The sequence below is a fragment of the Gambusia affinis genome, linkage group LG09 (genome assembly GCF_019740435.1).
Source record: "Gambusia affinis linkage group LG09, SWU_Gaff_1.0, whole genome shotgun sequence".
In the NCBI taxonomy this organism is placed as follows: Eukaryota; Metazoa; Chordata; class Actinopteri; order Cyprinodontiformes; family Poeciliidae; genus Gambusia; species Gambusia affinis.
The window spans coordinates 27,003,721-27,023,087 of record NC_057876.1 but is presented as its reverse complement, the minus strand read 5'-3'; the positions used below and the strand labels follow the sequence as shown (position 1 = coordinate 27,023,087).

The following is a 19,367-nucleotide window of genomic DNA, read 5'->3' as shown; positions in this document are numbered from 1 at the left end:
CCACCGCACCTCACAGATGTTCAAGTGAAGGACTAAAATGTCACAGATGTCATCTTTTCTTAAAATTACGGAATTTCTTGCTGTGTAGCTTAGATTTCTTGAACCAGGAAGCTCATTCTGAAACTGGAAAATTCTCTTAAATGTGATTCTTCAGCGTAGGTAAAGTCAGATTTTCATCACTTACACATTATATATATATATATATATATATATATATATATATATATATATATATGTATATATATATATATATATATATATATATATATATATATATATATATATATATATATATATATACATATATATATATATATATATATATATATATATATATATATATATATATATTTACTCCCTTTCAGTCAGAGAGTGAGGCACAATGTATTACAATTCAGCTGATTTATTTTTGTGTAATGGTCATAGTACCTGATTTTAATACAAATAAAGTTAATTTGTTTTATTTTGGGGCCAAATGTGCCTGGAAGAAAGTTAAGCTTACTTTATTTCTAACCACTTTTGAATTCAGTAAGTGTATTCGCTTGGACGTTGTTATTGAGTACATGCATATATGTGTGTGTGTGTGTGTGTGGGCGTGTGCGTGTGTGTGTATTTGATACATTGTGTGTGTGGCTCTGGGTATGAAGGGGAGGGCTGACTTTGCAGCAGCATTTGTAACCTGCAAGAAAAGACGAGAGAGCTCAAATGTGTCAGGACAGCAAACTGAACTTTCTCTGAAAACGCCAAGTAAGTTTGATCAATTTTTTTTTCAGTATGCCTGCTCTGTAGAACTTTTCTACCAATATTTAAATCGGCGGCAAAAGATTTGTTTTTTGCTAAAGTGTTATACATAGATTAATGTAAAGTGAACTCAGATTAAATAAGTTCTCTTTTATGAAGCTACAACATTTGTGTAAATCTCATTTTGAAATCAATCCCTCAGTTTCTCAAACTCAAATAGGAATGAAATGCTATTTTAAAAAGTTTGATTATTCTCTCAACTCTTCCAGAATGTTTACCTGATAGTGGCTTAAAACAGTTTTCTTTGAAAAGTGCATTATGAGTGATATTGGGTCATATCTCTAATGAATTCTTTTTCAGGGGGTGTTCTGTGGATTTCATGGCTCTCCTCACCAACATGGCCATCCTGATGGTGCTCGCTTGTATTTCCCATCAGATGATGTTGGGCAGCTGTCAGAGGATTCACGGACGTAGAGGACGGGGGGACAGAGGACATCGCAAGGAAAGATCAGGACTGAGCCGTGTGAAACCTGTTGGAGACAAATTTGTCACAAAAGATGGTTCACGTTGCACCTGGACTGCAACAGAAAATGATCCTTTGTTCCTCTTCGTTACTTGCAAAACAGGTGAAAACAGCTTCATCTGTAGATATATGGGCAGACCATCTCTTTGTCCCCAATATACTTCCAACACTTTACTGTATTGGAAGCAGATTACCAGGGCTCTGAAGAAGCAAAACAGCCTGTGTCATAATGAAAAGTTACTGGTGAGGGCAGGCGTGTGCAAACAAGCCCCCAGAGAGGCTCACTTTAGGCTTGTAGTTGCCCAGAAGGCTGTGACTCCTTTGCCTTACATTCCAGCAGCTCCAGACACAGCCACCAAATCCTGCCTGCCTAAGAACAAGAAACTGGCCAAAGAGTTCTGCAGTGACTCCTGGTCCAGCGTTTGCACATTTTTTTCCACCATGGTGAACAATTATGATTGCTGAGATAGAAACAAGCTTGGCTTGTGTGGTCACTTCAGAACATACAGTATTTAAATGTATTCTTAATGCTTCTTGTGGTCTTGTAAAGAGATTATAAGAGACTTAACTTGTAAAGTGATAGTCACTGCACGTTGGAAATAAAATAACTGTTTATTCTACTTGCATGAAAATATGTATTTAAATGATAGAAACTAAACTGTTATGTGAACCTTAAAGTCATTTTTCCCATTGTGATGATGAACAATTAAATCCATCTGAAATAAATCATTGCTAAGTTTCATGTTCATTATTTAAAGGGGACTCTTAATGAAGCAGTTTTACTGGATATTAAAAAGGCACTTCATAAATAAAACAATAAGTAATGGTAATCAGAAATATGTGTTTTTGAGCAGTTGAAATCATTGTTTGTAGCTTGTGAGCAGTTGTGGAAAATTATTGTTTTGAAAAATTAATGCAGGCATACCCCAAGGCTCAGTTCTTGGTGAAACTTTTTTCCAGGTTGTATATAAATTATTTGCCATTTACATATGCATTCAAACTGTGCCAGAGTTTACTTTAAGTGAACCAATACCTACTGTAGGTTTGTAGGAGGACCAGAATTTGTGAATTAAACCTCCCCCAAACAAACCTGGCTTTCTAGGCAAACAAACTAGAGTTTGGTGAAATCATCCTAAATATCTGGGCAGTTATCAGATTAGCTTTTTCAACTGATCATTTTTTAGCTATTAATCTTTTTTTTCTTTTTTTACGTATGTTTCCCTCGGTTACATTAATTCAAATGTCTTTAGGTGTGAAGCAACCATGCTGGGTAATGTTATCTTATTTTATGCCAGAATGTATAATATCAAGTTCAATCAGAGGACTTTAGTTTAATTTCTAGACAGATTTCAGCCTTAAAATCTACATTAGAAAATAAACATCAGCTTTTATAAACTATTTTATTATTTTATTTTCAGGCTGCATATTTTTAGATGTGTCTCCTTTTGGTCTTTATGTAGCTTGAACTTCCTACTGGTAATAATCTGCTCATGCTTGAATCATCGGCAGCACACAAAATGTGGATATCAGCATTCAGCAGTCAGACAGAAGTCATTAAAAAGCAGACTTTCAGAAATCATCATGGCCTGAGGTCAGGCTGGGATTTTAGGAGGGGAATAACTTTATACTTTTCTCTTGATTTAGCCCTGAACTCCTGCTGTGACATAATGCAATCCCTACAGCTGATATCCATCGAGTTCAGAATCTCAGCAGGCTCCCTTCTGCTCTTTGTTTGAAATTTGTTATTGTAGAAAAAAAGAAAGACTTAAGCAATGTGGCTAAAGAGAAAAGAAAATTAGAGGGCAGTCACAAAGTCAGGAGGATTGCAGGGAAATAAAAAAGTGTACTTAGGGAGGAATTTTACTTCAAGCAATGCAATAAAACTCCACCTGCTGAAAGCAGAACACCACTGCTGCTGGAGGGGAGGGTTGGTTAGAATAGAATAGAATAGAATAGAATAGAATAGAATAGAATAGAATAGAATAGAATAGAATACTTAGTAGCAGCATTGAGGCATGTAGGTTTATCAAAAACTAAAAGCTGTGCAAACAACACAAATTTGCAAATAATGTTTTTTTAAGATGAGTATGGAAACAATGCCATTTAAATTGCAAATGATTATTGAGCTTATTGGTAGCAGTGATGGTTGTAGTCCAGCTGCAGCACCTTTGTGCACCTAATTCTGCTGATTCACAACTGGTGTGTTATTTATTTATTTATTTATTTATTTATTTATTACTAATTTCTCAGAATACTCTACAGGTGCAGTCCATTAAAAGAAAGAAGGATCTGTGTCTGAATAGTAGTTTATGCTATTTTCACTCTCTACACATGAGGGTTTTTAATTATAAATAAAGGTTTAAAGGTTGGTTTGACGTTTGACAAACAGGAAAGACTAATATTTACCACCTTAAAGTTAAAATCTATTACTTTTTGGAAGGAAACAGCCAGAAACAAGAAACTACAAAATCTCTATTTAGACTTTGAAACCTTGAGAGTATTTGCTTCCTGGGGTTTAACTCTAATTTAAAAATAAAGACCTTTAAAAAAAAAACACAAAGTTTTTTCAGGTTAAAACAGTAATATAAAAGGTAAAAAAAGAAAATAGAAAAATATCAAATAACCTTACCTGGAAAGTCCAGAGTTGTTCTCTCCGCTCATCCTTGACCTTGAGCCAACCTCTTGACAAGTTAAAAATACTCACATATCAACACACAAAACTGATATTTCTGGGAAAATTAAACAGGTGACTCAATGTATTTGGTGAAACAAGTATTAGATATTTTAAATATTTGCAGAAAATAGGCCAAAATCACTTCTTTTGTGCTGGATAAGCCACATTTCTGTATGTTTATTTTTATGGTGAGTGGAAGTTACAGGCTTCGTCTTCAGTTATCTCTCATACGGCTCAGACCAGGGAACACCTTTGTTTGTTAAAGTGTAGTAAGACCATTTTAAGTAAATTTATTGCTCTTAATATAATGTGTTTGTAAATTAGAGAAGGGATATTTTGCAGTTGATACTCAGTGTGTTAAAAACCTAAGTAATTCTTGCTCTGTAGGAGTTAAAGTGTTGAATTGATGCTTGAAATATGGCTTAAACTTGAGAAAAATGTAATCTTTGCATTTGTGCAACTCATAGCTTCCTTGCAACTCCTGGTCTGATCACTTAAGAAGTTTAATAAAAAAATAATAATCTCAGTTCCTGCTGAGATTACACCACAAATTCTTCAAAGTTTATTCTGAAACATTAGAAACAATGCTAGAGTTGCTTTGTGGACCCAGCAAAGTGTGGAGTTACAGGTGGTGTGACTGCCTGCAGCTCCTGATTGGCTGACAAATATCAGTCGGTCAAACTGAAAATAAATGAGAACACACTCCACTTTTTAACACAAAGTAGATTAGGGAATGAGTGTGTCTGTGTGTGCGTGTGTGCGTGGGTGTGCGTGTGTGTGTATGTGTGTACGGCCTAAATGTTCATATGAATGCCTTTGTATGAGTACAAATGAGGTTTGAACAGAACCTCAGGTGAAGAGGATTAAAAGAATTAATGAAACTGCACAAGAATGTACTATTGGTACGATACCATGTGTGATTAGTTGGTGCTGTTGGTTGCAGTGTGAAATGCTCCACCGCTGATGAAAGTCACAGTGCACATCTTTATAATAAAACGATAAAACACTGAAACACAGAAGATATTAAAGGAAACTTGTAATGCAGTGCTTAATGATTTATTTAACTGTTCATAAATATTATACAGATTAGATTTGAAAATTACAGTAACATATAAAGAAACAGACAAAGCAGAAAGACATTCAGAAACATTAAACTAGTTATTATTCTAAAATGTGGGTATGTGTGATGAACCCATAACATTTCTTACAGCTTAAGAACAATGAGACCTATTTAACTTTAAATACTTTCAATAAGCATATGAAGTTAGAAACAAACTTTTTTATGGTGGAGAGTTAAAGTTAATTTCTACTGGGTCACTGCTGAGATTTGGGGCAGATTCTGAACTTTGCTGCCACCCTGTGGTTCAGCTTCAGTGAAGTGGACCATTTGTCATCTGTGGGTTGCTTACCACATGTGCCTTTCATGAAAAGGTCCTAATTTCAGACAGCATGTATATAATGGCCTTCTATTACTTATTGACTACTGACAGCAGGTTTGGATTTCAGCATCTCATTTGTAATTAATGACAGCAGCAGTGCTGTGGACATGTTGCTTAAATAATTGATCAGCAGTATTATTTTCTGTGAGCTGATTTAACTCCTAAAAAAAGCACAAAAGAGGTAACCAACTGCCATGAATGTGAGCTTGACAAAGAAGCTGCATATTAGATTAACTTATCATCTAGGATAAGATTCATTATTTTCCACTTTAAATTGAAGTCTGCATCAACACTGACCACTAAAAAGGGCTGCTGTTAATGAATGTATGAAGTAGACTGTAAGTGACCTTCGTCTTGCAAATATGCTGTCTGTAGTGATATGTGAATAATTTACATTCATTTAATCCACAGTATAGTCAGAAAAGAAGAAGAACATGGATCAATATGTAATCCCTTGTGAGTAGAACTGTCTCATCCCTCAAACATGATTAATCCTTTCCACCACAGAGGTACAGCAACGCCTTCTGGTAGTCGCCTGCTGTGTCCTCCTACAAAAAGAAAGGATGTGGAACCCTTTTTAGTCACAGGCAGAAAATTCTTCTTCCTTTTGTGTTTGAATTGATCAATTTCCCTTCAGTGTTTTTCCAGAGACACTTCGGATGTAACAATGACTCTTAATGTGACGTGTGTGGGTGTGAGGATCCATGATTGGATATCCTGCTCCTCCTCTCCACATGGCGATGTACCCTACAGCAGAACACACAAGCTCAAACTGGCTCTGTCCTTTCTGGTAGAAGCAGAACAACCGTTTCACATCTGGGGGAAAATCGTGCCATGGCAGAAAAGACTCTTCATATGTCAAGAGTTGTAATTTCTGCAAAATTGTCAAACTTAAGTTGCTTGATTAGAAGCTCAAACACTCATCAGGGGAAAGAATGTCATGTTAAATCTGGTTAATCATTTGATTATTTTCTTATTTTTCCAGGGTGGATTGATGATACTGGACACTCTTCTTATCAAAACTGATAAAAATAATTTAAATTGTTTGGTGAGAAACTTTCTCCAGGACCTTTGCAAAGTCTCAGGAATGCTAAAGTATAACAGATGTTGAGCTCAGAGGTGGTAGTATCAAAATGAGGGTTTGTTTTGGTTCCTTCAGTACTGGTAAATTTTTAAAACAAATAATTTCCTAATTAGATTTCCAACAAGAGAATAATCCTAAACACACATCAACAAATAAAACAGGCAAACATTAAGCATCTGGAACAAATCCATATTATTTTATTTTATTTTTAAACGAAACTATGTTTCAAACCTAGATTCCTTTCAGGAAAGCAACCAGTTTTAATGAGCTCTTCAAGAATCAAATATCCAACTAGTATCATACCAGAATATTGCTCATGGCTAAAAAATAGCCTGTATTTTTTCTGTGCAAATATCTAAGAGACAAATATTAGTAGAGGTAAATCTGTATATTTGATCACATATGAATAATCTTGACTGTGGGATTGAAGAAAATTCACAATAAATTTGACTGTGTGTCAAATTTCTGTTTTTAAAATTCGTTCATTATTCCACCTCGGAAATAAAAAATCTTATAATGTCATGATTAAAGCTAATTTCTTTTCGATTTATTCAATTCAAACTGTTTTTACCCTAATAAGAAATGACCCTAATTCAAATTCTAGTAACTTCTTGACATTTCTTGAATTGTGCGAAATATGGTAGCAGCATGTTGGAGTAGCTCTGTTATGTTCGTTAAGATTTGTTCTTTTCTAGACTTTTGTTCACAACGTTTTGGGTTAAGACAATGTTTGGACGATTATTATGAGCTACAATCCCACATCCAAGAGGAGTTGAAAAGATTGAATGATGGATGAAAAATGGATACAGAGCAGGACTGAACAGCAGAGAGGGGAAGAGAAAGCTCAAACTATCTTCTATTGATTATAAAAGGCAAAGTTATTATCCCAAACTCCAGCATCTCTTTGCCAGCCAGCCAGAGAATTAAAGTGAAGTGGCAAAAGCAAATGAGGTGGGTTAGCAGTACTTGTGATCAACTGATGGTGCCATGCAAGAGACATTACCGTGGAATATTGTCTCTGCTGTCATGAGAGTGATGCAAAAAGTTTGAATTGTCATAAGAGTCCTGTTTATTTGGCATTGTGCAATCATGGTCATAAGTTTCAAATTAAACACTACTTTACTGATCCAAAAGAGAAATTAAATTGTACATTTCCGCCCTAGTTATATTTTTATTCAGACTGAAAAGTTTCATTGTGAAGTAAAAAAAAGAAATTGATTGATGTAAAATCCTTGCTGTAAGAACTTTCAGCAGCTCAAAGAGATGCTGAAAGCCTCCTGTTTTATTACTGTGGCAGCAAAATGCCATACAAATAAAATTACAGGGAATCATGGGAACTGTGAGAAAAAGGAATAAAACAACTGACACAAAACACCAGCTGTGAGTGAGAACATTTTTGTCCTTGTAAAAGAAAAATAGCATTTTTGAAATCTTTTCAAAGATTATCAAAATGATTTTGTAAACAGGATAACTCAAAAGATAATGGCTTTTCAATTCAATTAAATGAAAAATGTAGAAAGAGAATTGAGAATGCATTTTGTTCCATCTATTCAAAGGTTATTCACTAATGTGTTATTTATCTATCGTGTCTCAGAGATTTGGGAGTTTCACAAGAAAGAGAGTGATAATTCTCTGTAGGAACATCTGGTCCTAGAGGATTAATTCACTTCAGCATGGTGAGAAGCAGGAGAGCAGTCTGCGAACAAGACATTTAAAGTAAATTAGCAATCCCTACTCCATCACAGCTGTGACACCAGCAGCACACCCACACCACAACCAGCACCATGCAGGATGGATGTGTACATGTAGGCAAGGTGAAAACCAGAAGAAGGATGATTTTACATCCTTCTGTCTTTTCTAATGGGACTGGAATATTTAGTGTGTTTATTAAAAAAACTAAATAATGTTGACGTTTTGAATTCTTGTGATTTGTACCTGGATGGTAGAGTAAAGAGACTGTCCATACATCTTCTTGAAGTTTGCTCTGATGTCCAACATGTCAACCTCGCTCCTGGACACCATAATCCTCATCAGGGTGTCATCATCAGTTCCAGCCCGCTGAACATCAAACATACCCAATAAAACAGATGGTCAAAGTTAAGATGGGCACCTTAATTAAAAGTTACAAAAGTAATCTGACTGGTTTTATTTGTTTTGTGAATTAAATGCAATCTTTCATGGATAAACAGTCTTTGGTAATACTTTATTTGACGGGTTGTGAATAAGATTGTCATGACAGCGTCATGAACATGAATAAGTCTTCATGACTATTTATGACTGTTGTCAAAAAGTGTAATTTGGTAAATCACTACACTTTTAATACAAAGTTGACATTACTCAAAAGGTCTTTGTTATGACAACTTGACATTAACCAAGAAATCATGATCTGACATATTTGTTATAAAAACATTACTGATTAAACTTAAAAAATTATGTAGTTATTAAAGCTAAAGTTTAATCAGTAATACTTGTATAACAAATTTATGTCAGATCACGATTTCTGTCAAGTTGTCATAACAAATGAAGTGGCCAATATTCAAAGAAAACACTTTTAAAGAGATTAAGAAAGCCCAATCAAGACAATATCAAGGGACTAAAAGAAAGTCTGAGAAGTTGGAGAGAAAATATACAGATGCTGGCAATAGCTTAGACTTTGCACAGTATTGGTATTACAGTGGACCCCTGATATCTGCAGGGTTTAGGAACCTTTTACTTTCTTGCGGAGAGTTGGACAGGAAGGTTGACCAGCAATGAGAGTGAAAGAAAATACCAGAGTTGCTATTTATTACACTATTTAATTTGCAACTGTCCTTTAATTTGTAATTAATAACCCCAATGTGGCAGGGATATTTTATTTTTGCAGTGTGTGGCAGGAATATTGGTACCCACCCTCATGGATTTATAGAGGCTGTCAGCAAAAAATGCGGGGACATTTCTGACACATTTCACTGTGGAGAAAATGAACAAGAGATTTAATTTAAAAAGTGTTACGATGAAATTGTGTTAAACTGTCAAGTATAAATGTTGCTAAAATATGTCTGCCAGGAACACAAAACTAAGAGGGAGTAATACTGTAGTCTTGCAACTGGACACAGACAGAAAAAGTGGGTCTTACCCACAGCAAGCAGTAAGTCTTCCAGGTTCCCAGTAGTCTCGCCTTTAATGCTGTCCTCTATGTCAGAGCCAGAGATCTTCTTGTACTCATCAAAAACTAACAAAGTTATATGGTTTATTCAGAAGGAAAACATTGAAGTTTAAGTGAAAATGAAGATATTTTGAAGGCTTTCTATTATAGGTTGTCAGAGGGATAAACAAAATCTACTTGAAACTTGAAAATGTCTCAGTGGTTCATGCAAACAATGTTCTCTCAACTTTTACACCACTATCATATTTGCATTTGATATTTGTTCAGAACTGTTTCTAAAATGTTTCCAATTGTTTATAAAATATCAACAGTTTTCCAGGCTCAAATGTTTCTACATTGTTCCGACTTTAAACCTCTTAATAGTGAAAAACAATGTGTAAACCCAACAAAGTTTTCTGCTGTCCAAACTCATCCATTTCATACCAAACTAACTTTATGTCCTCAGATTGACTCGTTACCACTCAGATAAACTTTCACCACCTGCCTCTGTGACCTGCAACCCCAGTAAACAATATTTGCCCCAGAGGAGAGCTGCTGAGGTTGAGGCTGTTGTGTATTTCACCATTATAATACCTGGATCTGTGCTGTGTTGTTGCTGAGATCTGGGGATTTGGGCAACCTTGCTTATCAAAGGGCAGCAACCATCGAGTGAGCATTCTGATATTACAATGCCATGGCCAAACCTCACCTTTCTGGAGATGCTCAAAGCTCCTGTTGCCAAGAATTGTGATGAATTTTTCTTCATCTGTGCCAAATTTCTCCTCACCGGCGGCGTACAGGTCCTGTGATGGCAGAGCACACACCTGTGTTCACACATATGCAGCCACCTGGCAGAGCCGGTATGACGGCAGTAATGAAGGGCTTCAGATTGACGAGAAACACCCGAGGATAAGTATGTTTCACTTTTTTCTTTGCTATTACAGAGAAATTCTTAACCTTAGGCTTATTCTTCAGCAGCTAAATGGTAGTTTCTCAATTTTTCCTCTCAGACAACTCACATTTTAGGAAATGACAAATTACCATGATCATTTGATAAACGCATTGAACCTTGTAATTTTCTCCTGAAGTGATCACTGAATAATTTAGTTTAAAAAAGCTGATTGTGATGTTCTTACAGGCACATTATGAAAAGGATTTATGTGTTAGATCCAATTTCACTGCTTTATATTAGAGAAATTACTTTTAAAGTAGATGTCCTCTAACCAAAGGTTGATACTATGTCATTTTGACCGAGGCTGCTCTATAGACAAAATCAGATTTGTTTTTAGCTGCTCTACAATCTCAGAGAACAATATGTTGACAAAGAGAATTATGAAATTTAATTTAATCTTTAACTTACTATATTTGTCCTCTGGATTGTTATTTAGAATGCACCTCTGCATTTTCAACTTTCAAAGCTGTTTGTGCTGCTTGTTACAGGACGTAAAAATTAATGTCGAGGTGACTCAAATTCCCAGTAGGTCTGGGGAGTCTCTTCTTACAGTTTGCATTGTCATAGAGCTTAATAGCTTTCTATTATCTGAGTAGTAAAGTGCAAATGAGGGGAGTAGTCTATCTATAAAGGATGATTATGCAGCTCATTGTGTTTAAAACTAATGTTCTGTAGCGATGCAAGAAGAGGCGCAGCATATGGAGGAAGAGTTAGTCTTCCCTGTTCATCTTTTGTGTACAGCAAACAATGAAACACTGATTATTTCCTGTTTCTGCCAGTCTGCTTCAGATTTACTGATGATAGATTTGTTTTTTGGCCCTCTAACCCAACTTACTGTTTACAATTATCTCTATTATCTTTGGCTGAAGAATACTTTTTTTGTCCAAATTAATTAATGGTAAATTCAATGACTGCAAAGTGCCCAGAACCTGTAGCTCAAAGAAAGCTTGACTCATCATTTCTCCACCACTGCACTTAGTTGGTATGAGATGTTTGTGCTGACATGTTCTGTTTGATTTTCTCCTAACATGGTGCTGAGCATGAGGGTCAGATATCCATGTTTTCATCTAATCTGGTCAATAAACACCATAGTTCATAAAAGAGCGACTTTCCAAAGCTCCAGATTTGTTATTCTTCCTCAATAGGCTTTCTACTGCTGTCATGTCAGGACTGTTAACATTTAATTGCTAACTGAGGCTTGTACAGTCTAGTATGGAGCTCTTGGGACCTCTTGTCACCTCTTTGGGCATTGTGTTATCTGACCTCCGCATTGGTCTGCTGTTCCATTGTCTTAAATGTTCAGAATGTTATGAACACCCCATATCACTGCAGATGGACTTTAGATTTTTTTGGAAACTGTTTCCTTCACCAAATTAGTGGGCATCATTTATTGTTATTATCATGTATCTGTATGCTCCAGAGCTGCAAACTGCCAAAACAAAGGTGGTTACACTGATAATGATTAGTTCATGCAGAGCATTAGATTAGTAGACACTGCTTTTACAGTGCCATTGAAATCACACGGATACAAGAATGTATTTGTATTTTTTTTTTTTTGTCATAGCTACTCTGTGCTTAGTTGACATAGGAAAAGGTGAAATTGGGTCTAATGAGTGATGAAGAGATCTTACAATATTTGAATCAAATTTTTATTTACTGTCATGTAGAAGTTTACATATTTTTGTTTTGGAGATAATACCAATTACAATACATTAGTTCAGTTTTGGAAATCTGAATATTTCTCATTTATAATATATGTGTTATGAAGCAATATTGGTGCAAAATGTGAAAACTGTTTGATAATAATCAAAACAATCAGTATTTAATGCTTTTCTTCATGCATTTTTAGTTTGCTTGCAGATATATGTATTTTTAAGATTAGTATTTTCTTACCTTGGCATCATTTTCAATTTTATCCTCTTCCACTCCCTCCTCCCTGCTCCCCTTTGCGAGCCAACAACAGTAGAAATGTAAGAGGACAGGCAGGTGCAGAAGCAGGGAGACACGGTGACAAACAGAAAGCAAAAGTAGGTCAGGGTGGATGAACTCAGGGTGCTTCTGAACCTAACCCGGGAAGATTAAATTATCCTGAGAAGGTCCCAGAACTGTGCGATTACCTTACTGTCGCTAGTAAAAAAAAAACACATCTACCAGTCACCTCTCAACTTCAGACTTAAAGCTCTCATGACTTTGTAATGAGATCACCAGAGGCTCTCATTATCATGACAGGAAAGTCTTCCCAGGCGGTCCGCTCTCTACCTGCAGCAGGATCACCAACAGTCTCCCGTAGCTCCCTCCGGTGTCACTGGTGATATCCTTCTCCAGTTTGCCACCAAACTCTGGAGGAAAAATAAGAAAAAGAAACAAAAGGAAGCTTAGACTCACTGCATTATGGTTGCTTATGGATGCAATCGATAGTGGTATATCTTCCAAGGACAGCTACAACAGGAATGATTTGATTAACTGATTAGCAGGAATGTCTCTTTTTCCACATCAGAGAAACACAGTTCTTTGGCTTTGGACCTTTTTTCTATGTTATGTGAAAAGGATTGTGTTGACCAGTTCTAATCCATAGCATCAGAATTTGGTCTCTTTCATCTGAATAACACAGTAAAAATGTAGAAGGAGAGGATGATGCAAGAGATTAAAATCAGGGTACTTACCGTGCTGACAGTAAAACCTTCCTCTTTATTTCTATGCAGACATACTTGGCATCATTCAAGAATTAAACTCAATCCTACTTAAACCTACCTAAATCTCACCCTTAGATGATTTAAACTATTTAAAACAGTTCAAAAACTGTTTTCAAATCTATCATGGGGATTTCACAAAGCTGGTTTCATGTTTCTAGGCTGTAATCCATCATGGTCTCCACTCCCTGACTGCAGTTCTAGAAATCATAATTTCTCTGTTCTGGTCTGCCTCATTACATCACCTTTCTTGTAGACTTTGCTGATATCTTTAATCTCATCACCAGTCCTGGAGGCCAAGATCTCAATCAGTACCTGATCATCAGTCCCTGCACCCTGGGAAGCAAACAGAGTACATGAATATTGGAGTTCAGGATGAAACAATGTAGATGTGCTTCAGACAACACTTTTTTTTGTCAGACTTTAGAGAAATGTCTCTAAATGTCTTCAAGCTGAAAAGCATTAAATATTTTATGTTTTTATTTGTTTCAGAAGACAACCAAAGAAAACATTGAACTTTAATGTTAAATATGAAAATACATTAAAACGGTGATGTGAAGCGCTAAAGGAAAACAGTTTCAACCTAGATCCAAAGCACATAGAGAGAGAAATAAAAGGCCATCATTGCATTAACATGAGACATCATGACAAATGATTTTCATTAACGAGAACCAGAAGCATATTAAAAAAGGTATGAAAAAGACCCACTGCAGGAAGATCTTTTCCTTCTCATTTTTAATTCAAGCTGTTCCAATATTTATAATTATTTGCACATCTGACCATAAGCAACATAATCAATGTGATTTTATGAAAATAGGAGGGATGAAAACAACAGCAAGATTTACAGAAGAGCGCATATTTTCAGAATCATTACATAAATTTTGAGAATGTTACTTAGCATTAGTAGAGAAATAAAATGAAATAAAATAAATAAATACAGCCAAAGACCAAAGAAAACCCTCCAAGGAATTTCAAAAAGCCTGGAGATCTTTGGTCAAAATTATTTTAAGACACTCTAAAAATATAAAGAAAGAGGAAATCAAAAGACTGTTGAATAAAAACGTTTGTAGCTTAGAAAGTATCATTACTGAACTGCTGAATTATTGTAAAATCACCAAGTGTTGCACCACGCTTATATTTCAACCTTTCAAAAAGGGCTGGCATACACTTCAAATCCCTCCTCTTTCCTCAGAAAGTTTGCTTAGTTTTAAACGTTTATGACTGAATTACTGCAGCACATCTGCTCAGTATTTCTGCTGTATGAAGGAGAGCAGCTGCTACCAGACAACCAACAGAGATGGAGATATGAACCAATTTGCCCATTCATAAGTCAGTGGGTTCTAAATGAGCCAAAGGTTTAGAATTACATCTAATCCATTTTTAAGACAAACTAGATTTTTTATGAGGGGAAAAAAAATCACCTTAATGTAATTTTCATGAGCATAGACTAGTTCTTTTAGGGATTTAATGAACACCAAAAAGGAACTTATATGTTGAAGATTAATATCAAATTACCTGGTCTGGAAATTCAGAATAATTTGCATGAGATCAGAAACCTGGACAAATTGAAGCATTTCAGGAAAAGTTTTCTTAGTTACCTTCAAAGCCTTGTGTAGCAGAGTTGCATCAAATAAGACCGGCGGCGTCATCAATGCCACAATCAGGGCCTCAAACAGCCCACCGAGCTCCGATTTCAGTGCACTGACTAAGTCCTGCCGCCACAGAATGAATAATAACAAGAGGACGAAAATCATTAAGAAATGTATTTGTGTAGAAATCTTCACCCACAATGTATTAGTCATCCTGGCAAAATGAGTGATGCAGGTTGAAATAATCAATTTAAAAGTCTAGACGGTACTTGAAAAAAAAGAGAACTGAGGGTCAATCATATGTCAAAGATATGAAAATTTAAACCAGATTTTACTCATTGCAGTTACTGTATAACAATTCTGTAGCTAACTATGTCGCTAGACAGTTACCAGCACAAAACGAGTCAGTAAGTCAAAATTAATTATATTTATTGAATACAGACTGCGACAGACTGGCGACCTGTCCAGGGTTACCCCGCCTCTCGCCCGAAATGTCTCGCTGGAGAGAGTGAGACACCCCTCCCAACCCCCATAGGGACAAGGGTATACAGAAAATGAATGGATGGATGGATTCAAACTGTTGTTTTTTAAGAACAGTATTTTTTAACAAACAAAAATTATTACCTAATAACCTTTCCCCAAGAATATGTTCCGCTCTGTAGCTGCAGGTGCAAAGTCTGTTTCCTGAGCTGATCCACAAAATAACTCATTACTAGAGCAACTAACATTCCACCCGGATTCACAGGGTGGAATCCAGGTGAACCGGCAAATTTGTTGTTCTTCAGCAAATAGTTATTTATCATAAACACTTGAATAATATTTTAATTGCTTAACAACTTAAATGTCAAATTTAGAACCTGAATCTGCCTACAAATAATTATTCATTACACTAGATTGTTATCATTTGTCTGGACCATATTTGATATCTTTAAAAAGTAAAAAAAAAAAAAACAAAACATGCACTTTTTAATTTGTGTGTTTGTAAATTCTGCCGCATTTCTGTGTTAAAGCATGAAATGTCGAAGTTTCTTTATAACAAGCTGCACAGCTTTCTGTTCCATGGAGACTACTTTACCTAAATGTTTATTTATTTTTATTTTTTTTCCTGATTTAATAGCTGAACAGGCATTAAACTTTTGTTGTGGATATTGCTGGACAAAACACTGCTTTAATTTTTAGGTATTTTTAGTATTTTATGAAAGTGTTTAGGATTTGTCTCTAAGCATGGAGTCAAGGCCTTTTCATATTTTTACTATCAGTGGTAGGGTTAGGGTTAGGGCTACACAAAATGCATGAGTGCACCTACATCCTCCATCACTGCTCATTGTTTTGAGAAAATCTTTTAATTAGAACTATATGCATATCAGAAAATATGTCTGTGTCCACTATCTTGCTCCAGGCAGCCTGTGTCTCTTTTTAATTAACATGAACAAAATAATTTATGCAGAAAATAAATTTTAAAAAAGAAAGAATAACTTCAAGCAAAAATGTAGCTGTTCTGGGCTGATTCGAATTATGTTGAGTCAATTAAAAATATGGATCTAAACAGAGGTATAAAAAATCAAATTTGAGGTTTTAAATTATAATTTGACTTACACTTGCTTCTTAGAAGTTTTTTTTTTATGAGTGTTTCTATATTCATTTTTTAAGTAGTGTATGAACATACATTAGGTTCATCCTGGGAGTAAAATATTATCTCTATATTTAGGTTACTGACAGCCAGTTGCTGGTAGTTTTCCATTTAACTTTCCAGAACTCACCTTCCCATAGGCTTTTTTATAAGCTGCTTTAATCTGCTGACGTTGATCATTGCTGCGGGCGGTTAGAACCATGAGAATGGCATCTTCATCTGTACCTGTAACACAGTTTCATGACGTACATTTATTGTGAAAACTCTGGACACTGTGTTTTGATGTATAATAATAAAAATCAATTACAAGTTATGCATTCATTTTGTGCTTAAATGTTTTATATTTGAAAATGGGGCTAATTATCAGACACAAATTACATATTTGCTCCAATTCAACACAATTTTGTGCTCTGTTGCTCCAAATAGAGCTGATTTTAATATTGGGTGAGTTTGATGGCTTTGGTGAAATAATTTTCTCCAAAGTAATTGTCCATCTCCACGCAAACATAGACTCCCACCAGTCAGTAAAAGGTTCCTATTCTAAGGTTATCCATAATGCAAATATTCCACTTAACCTGACCTTGTTCAACAGAGAAAATACAATATGAACAATCACAACATGACTTCATCAAAAGCCATGCTAGTAACTGATGTTAACTATAAGTCACCTTCCTAATGATAACACTGTAATAATTGATAATCAGGTGCACTTGAATAAAGGACAAATGTCATCATATGTATAAAACATAAATAAAGTATAACTTCTTCTAAAAACACTTCCTGACAATAAAACAACATCTGTAGCTTTGCCTGTCTTAAAAACAGGAAGCGATGGGCATATATCAGTAATAATGTGTGACATGTACAGATGGAGCATTACTCTACAAAGGACACACACTTTTATCTTGATTAGACATATTTTGGTTGGAAATATGTTGAATGGATGAAAGTATAATACAAGAAACGTGGGAGAGATCTGTGGAAGAACAGATTTCTCACCAACCAAAGGATCATAAACTTGAGGAAAGGATAAAACACAATTGATGCTGATGTCATGACAGGATCAGGGCGCTAACAACCAAACCTCCAATGGAACTGGAGGTGGTGTTTTTTAAAGATTTAAGTATTTCCCCCATTTAGCATGCTTACCAATTCCTTTCATGGCTTTATGAAGAAATTCAGCATCATGTTTTGCATTGAAATGAACAAAAGGCCTAACGCTGCCTCTGTACTCCTGCAGACAGAAACAGGGAAAAGGGATAAACATTATTTCCAAAAGTGACAACTAACGTTTTATATATTGTCTTTGTTTATCATTATCTGCTCAATTCTACAAAATTACAACAAAAGTAAACACTCATGCTCATGCGCTGTGATTGTCTTTTTATCCTGAAATATTTAAGTATTATTTTGTTTTTAAACAGTAAATCAGTAGAAACACCCAGCAAGTTTTAAATGTGATGTAAACAATCATTAGAGCAAACACTTTAGGCCTGAATGGCTTTTGAAATAATTTATCTTGCTGGAAATAGTAAATGTCGCACAGAAATGCTTTATTTTGTTGCTGCAAAAAAAAGATAAAATATGCTGAAAATGATTGTGAATAATTCAGCAGCTGCTCTATTAATCACTAACAACGGCTACCAATGCTGCAGTAGGTTTTAAAACCATTGACGGTGTTTCCTTAAACTTCCCATTACTCATCGAATTTGAGGTCTCGACCTTTAGCTCTGTCATGTGGGTGTTAAAAATTTACCCTTTTGTACTAGTACTCAAAAGTGTTTTCCAGAAAAGAAAAAAAAATTACATGAAGAGCAATAAAACATTTTTTCTCAGCTGCAGCCTTAAACAAAAAAAAAATTAAGGACTAAGTAGAAAATATAGTCTCTTATTCCTCACAGTGAGGGTTCTTATAAGATAGACTTATAAGTAGCAAAAAGGCTATAAAATAAGTCACTCAAGGAACTATACAGACATAAAAGTGAGTACAGTTTACAGTTAAAATGTATCATTTCCATGCTCATTATAGAATTAAACTACTTCTCTGTCAACCAGAATGCTGCCAAGCAGCATTGTCTCAAAACTCTAACTGTAAACTTCAGTCCTTTGTGCCCATAGTGTTGCCATAAACATGTAATTGAATATGGTACAAATTAGACAGATGACATCAGCTGAAACTAAGTTCTTGCTACTTATCCTCATCAGATAGTCTAAGGTGTCTCAACAGCTTAAATCAAGTGTATCAGATGGAGGTGCTGTGCTATGTAAGTATACAACTGGAGAAAAACTCCTGTTTTAGTAATGAGCATCTCTTTGTGGAAAGTTCTGACTGTGAAATTGGGATCAGCTAAAATATAATGTATCTGCACATATACAGTACAGTAGCAGCCCAGTTAAAAAGAAACTGGAGAAGTGATCAGGGTTTTAGGGTTAGAAAGAAAAGAGTTAGTGTTTCTGAATGAGGAAATGAGGAAGACCCTGAAGTATCAGTGCCATTTAGGTGATTAGGCAATGACCTTTCAGAGGCAACACATAGTTCATTAGTCAAACATAAAGGTTAGCCCAGTTGTGTGACTACAACACACCACGCCAAATCTTAGATATTGGGTAAAACAGAAGTTATTTCTGTAAGCTGGTACTACTAAAGAAAGATTTTTATTGTTTTCAGTCAAAAAATAAAACAACTGCAAACAGCACTTACCATCTTACTTGGATAGATGTTTTAAACTGAAAGTAAAAAGAAAACACAGATTAAACTTCTTCCTGGTGAGTTATCATGCCTAAACACAATTGATTCAACCACAATTTTGATGAAAAATAGTTAAACAGCTTTCTGTTCTTACCAACAGGTTTGTGTCTTCCTCTCCTCACAGATGATCTGTGGCTCAGGAGAGCTCTTTGTTATTATTATGGTCTTTAAA

The 19,367-nt window shown here is 35.4% G+C and overlaps 2 protein-coding genes across 2 annotated transcripts; one reads left to right on the top strand and one right to left on the bottom strand.

The window, feature by feature from the left end:
- The first annotated feature begins 629 nt into the window (after nucleotides 1–629).
- On the top strand, nucleotides 630–1,741 carry fgfbp1a (fibroblast growth factor binding protein 1a). The gene is made up of 2 exons (XM_044126506.1): nucleotides 630–747; nucleotides 1,102–1,741. The coding sequence occupies exon 2, from the start codon at nucleotides 1,121–1,123 to the stop codon at nucleotides 1,727–1,729; it is 609 nt and encodes a 202-aa protein (XP_043982441.1). The 5' UTR covers nucleotides 630–747; nucleotides 1,102–1,120; the 3' UTR covers nucleotides 1,730–1,741.
- A 3,391-nt stretch (nucleotides 1,742–5,132) lies between these two features.
- On the bottom strand, nucleotides 5,133–19,367 carry anxa5a (annexin A5a). The gene is made up of 13 exons (XM_044126505.1): nucleotides 19,290–19,367; nucleotides 19,148–19,173; nucleotides 17,596–17,680; nucleotides 16,577–16,671; nucleotides 14,826–14,939; nucleotides 13,473–13,563; nucleotides 12,797–12,876; nucleotides 12,431–12,481; nucleotides 10,295–10,388; nucleotides 9,577–9,672; nucleotides 9,351–9,409; nucleotides 8,397–8,519; nucleotides 5,133–5,925 (listed from the first exon to the last, which is right to left on the bottom strand). Exons 2-13 carry the CDS (start codon nucleotides 19,148–19,150, stop codon nucleotides 5,866–5,868), a joined length of 951 nt encoding a protein of 316 aa, XP_043982440.1. The 5' UTR covers nucleotides 19,151–19,173; nucleotides 19,290–19,367; the 3' UTR covers nucleotides 5,133–5,865.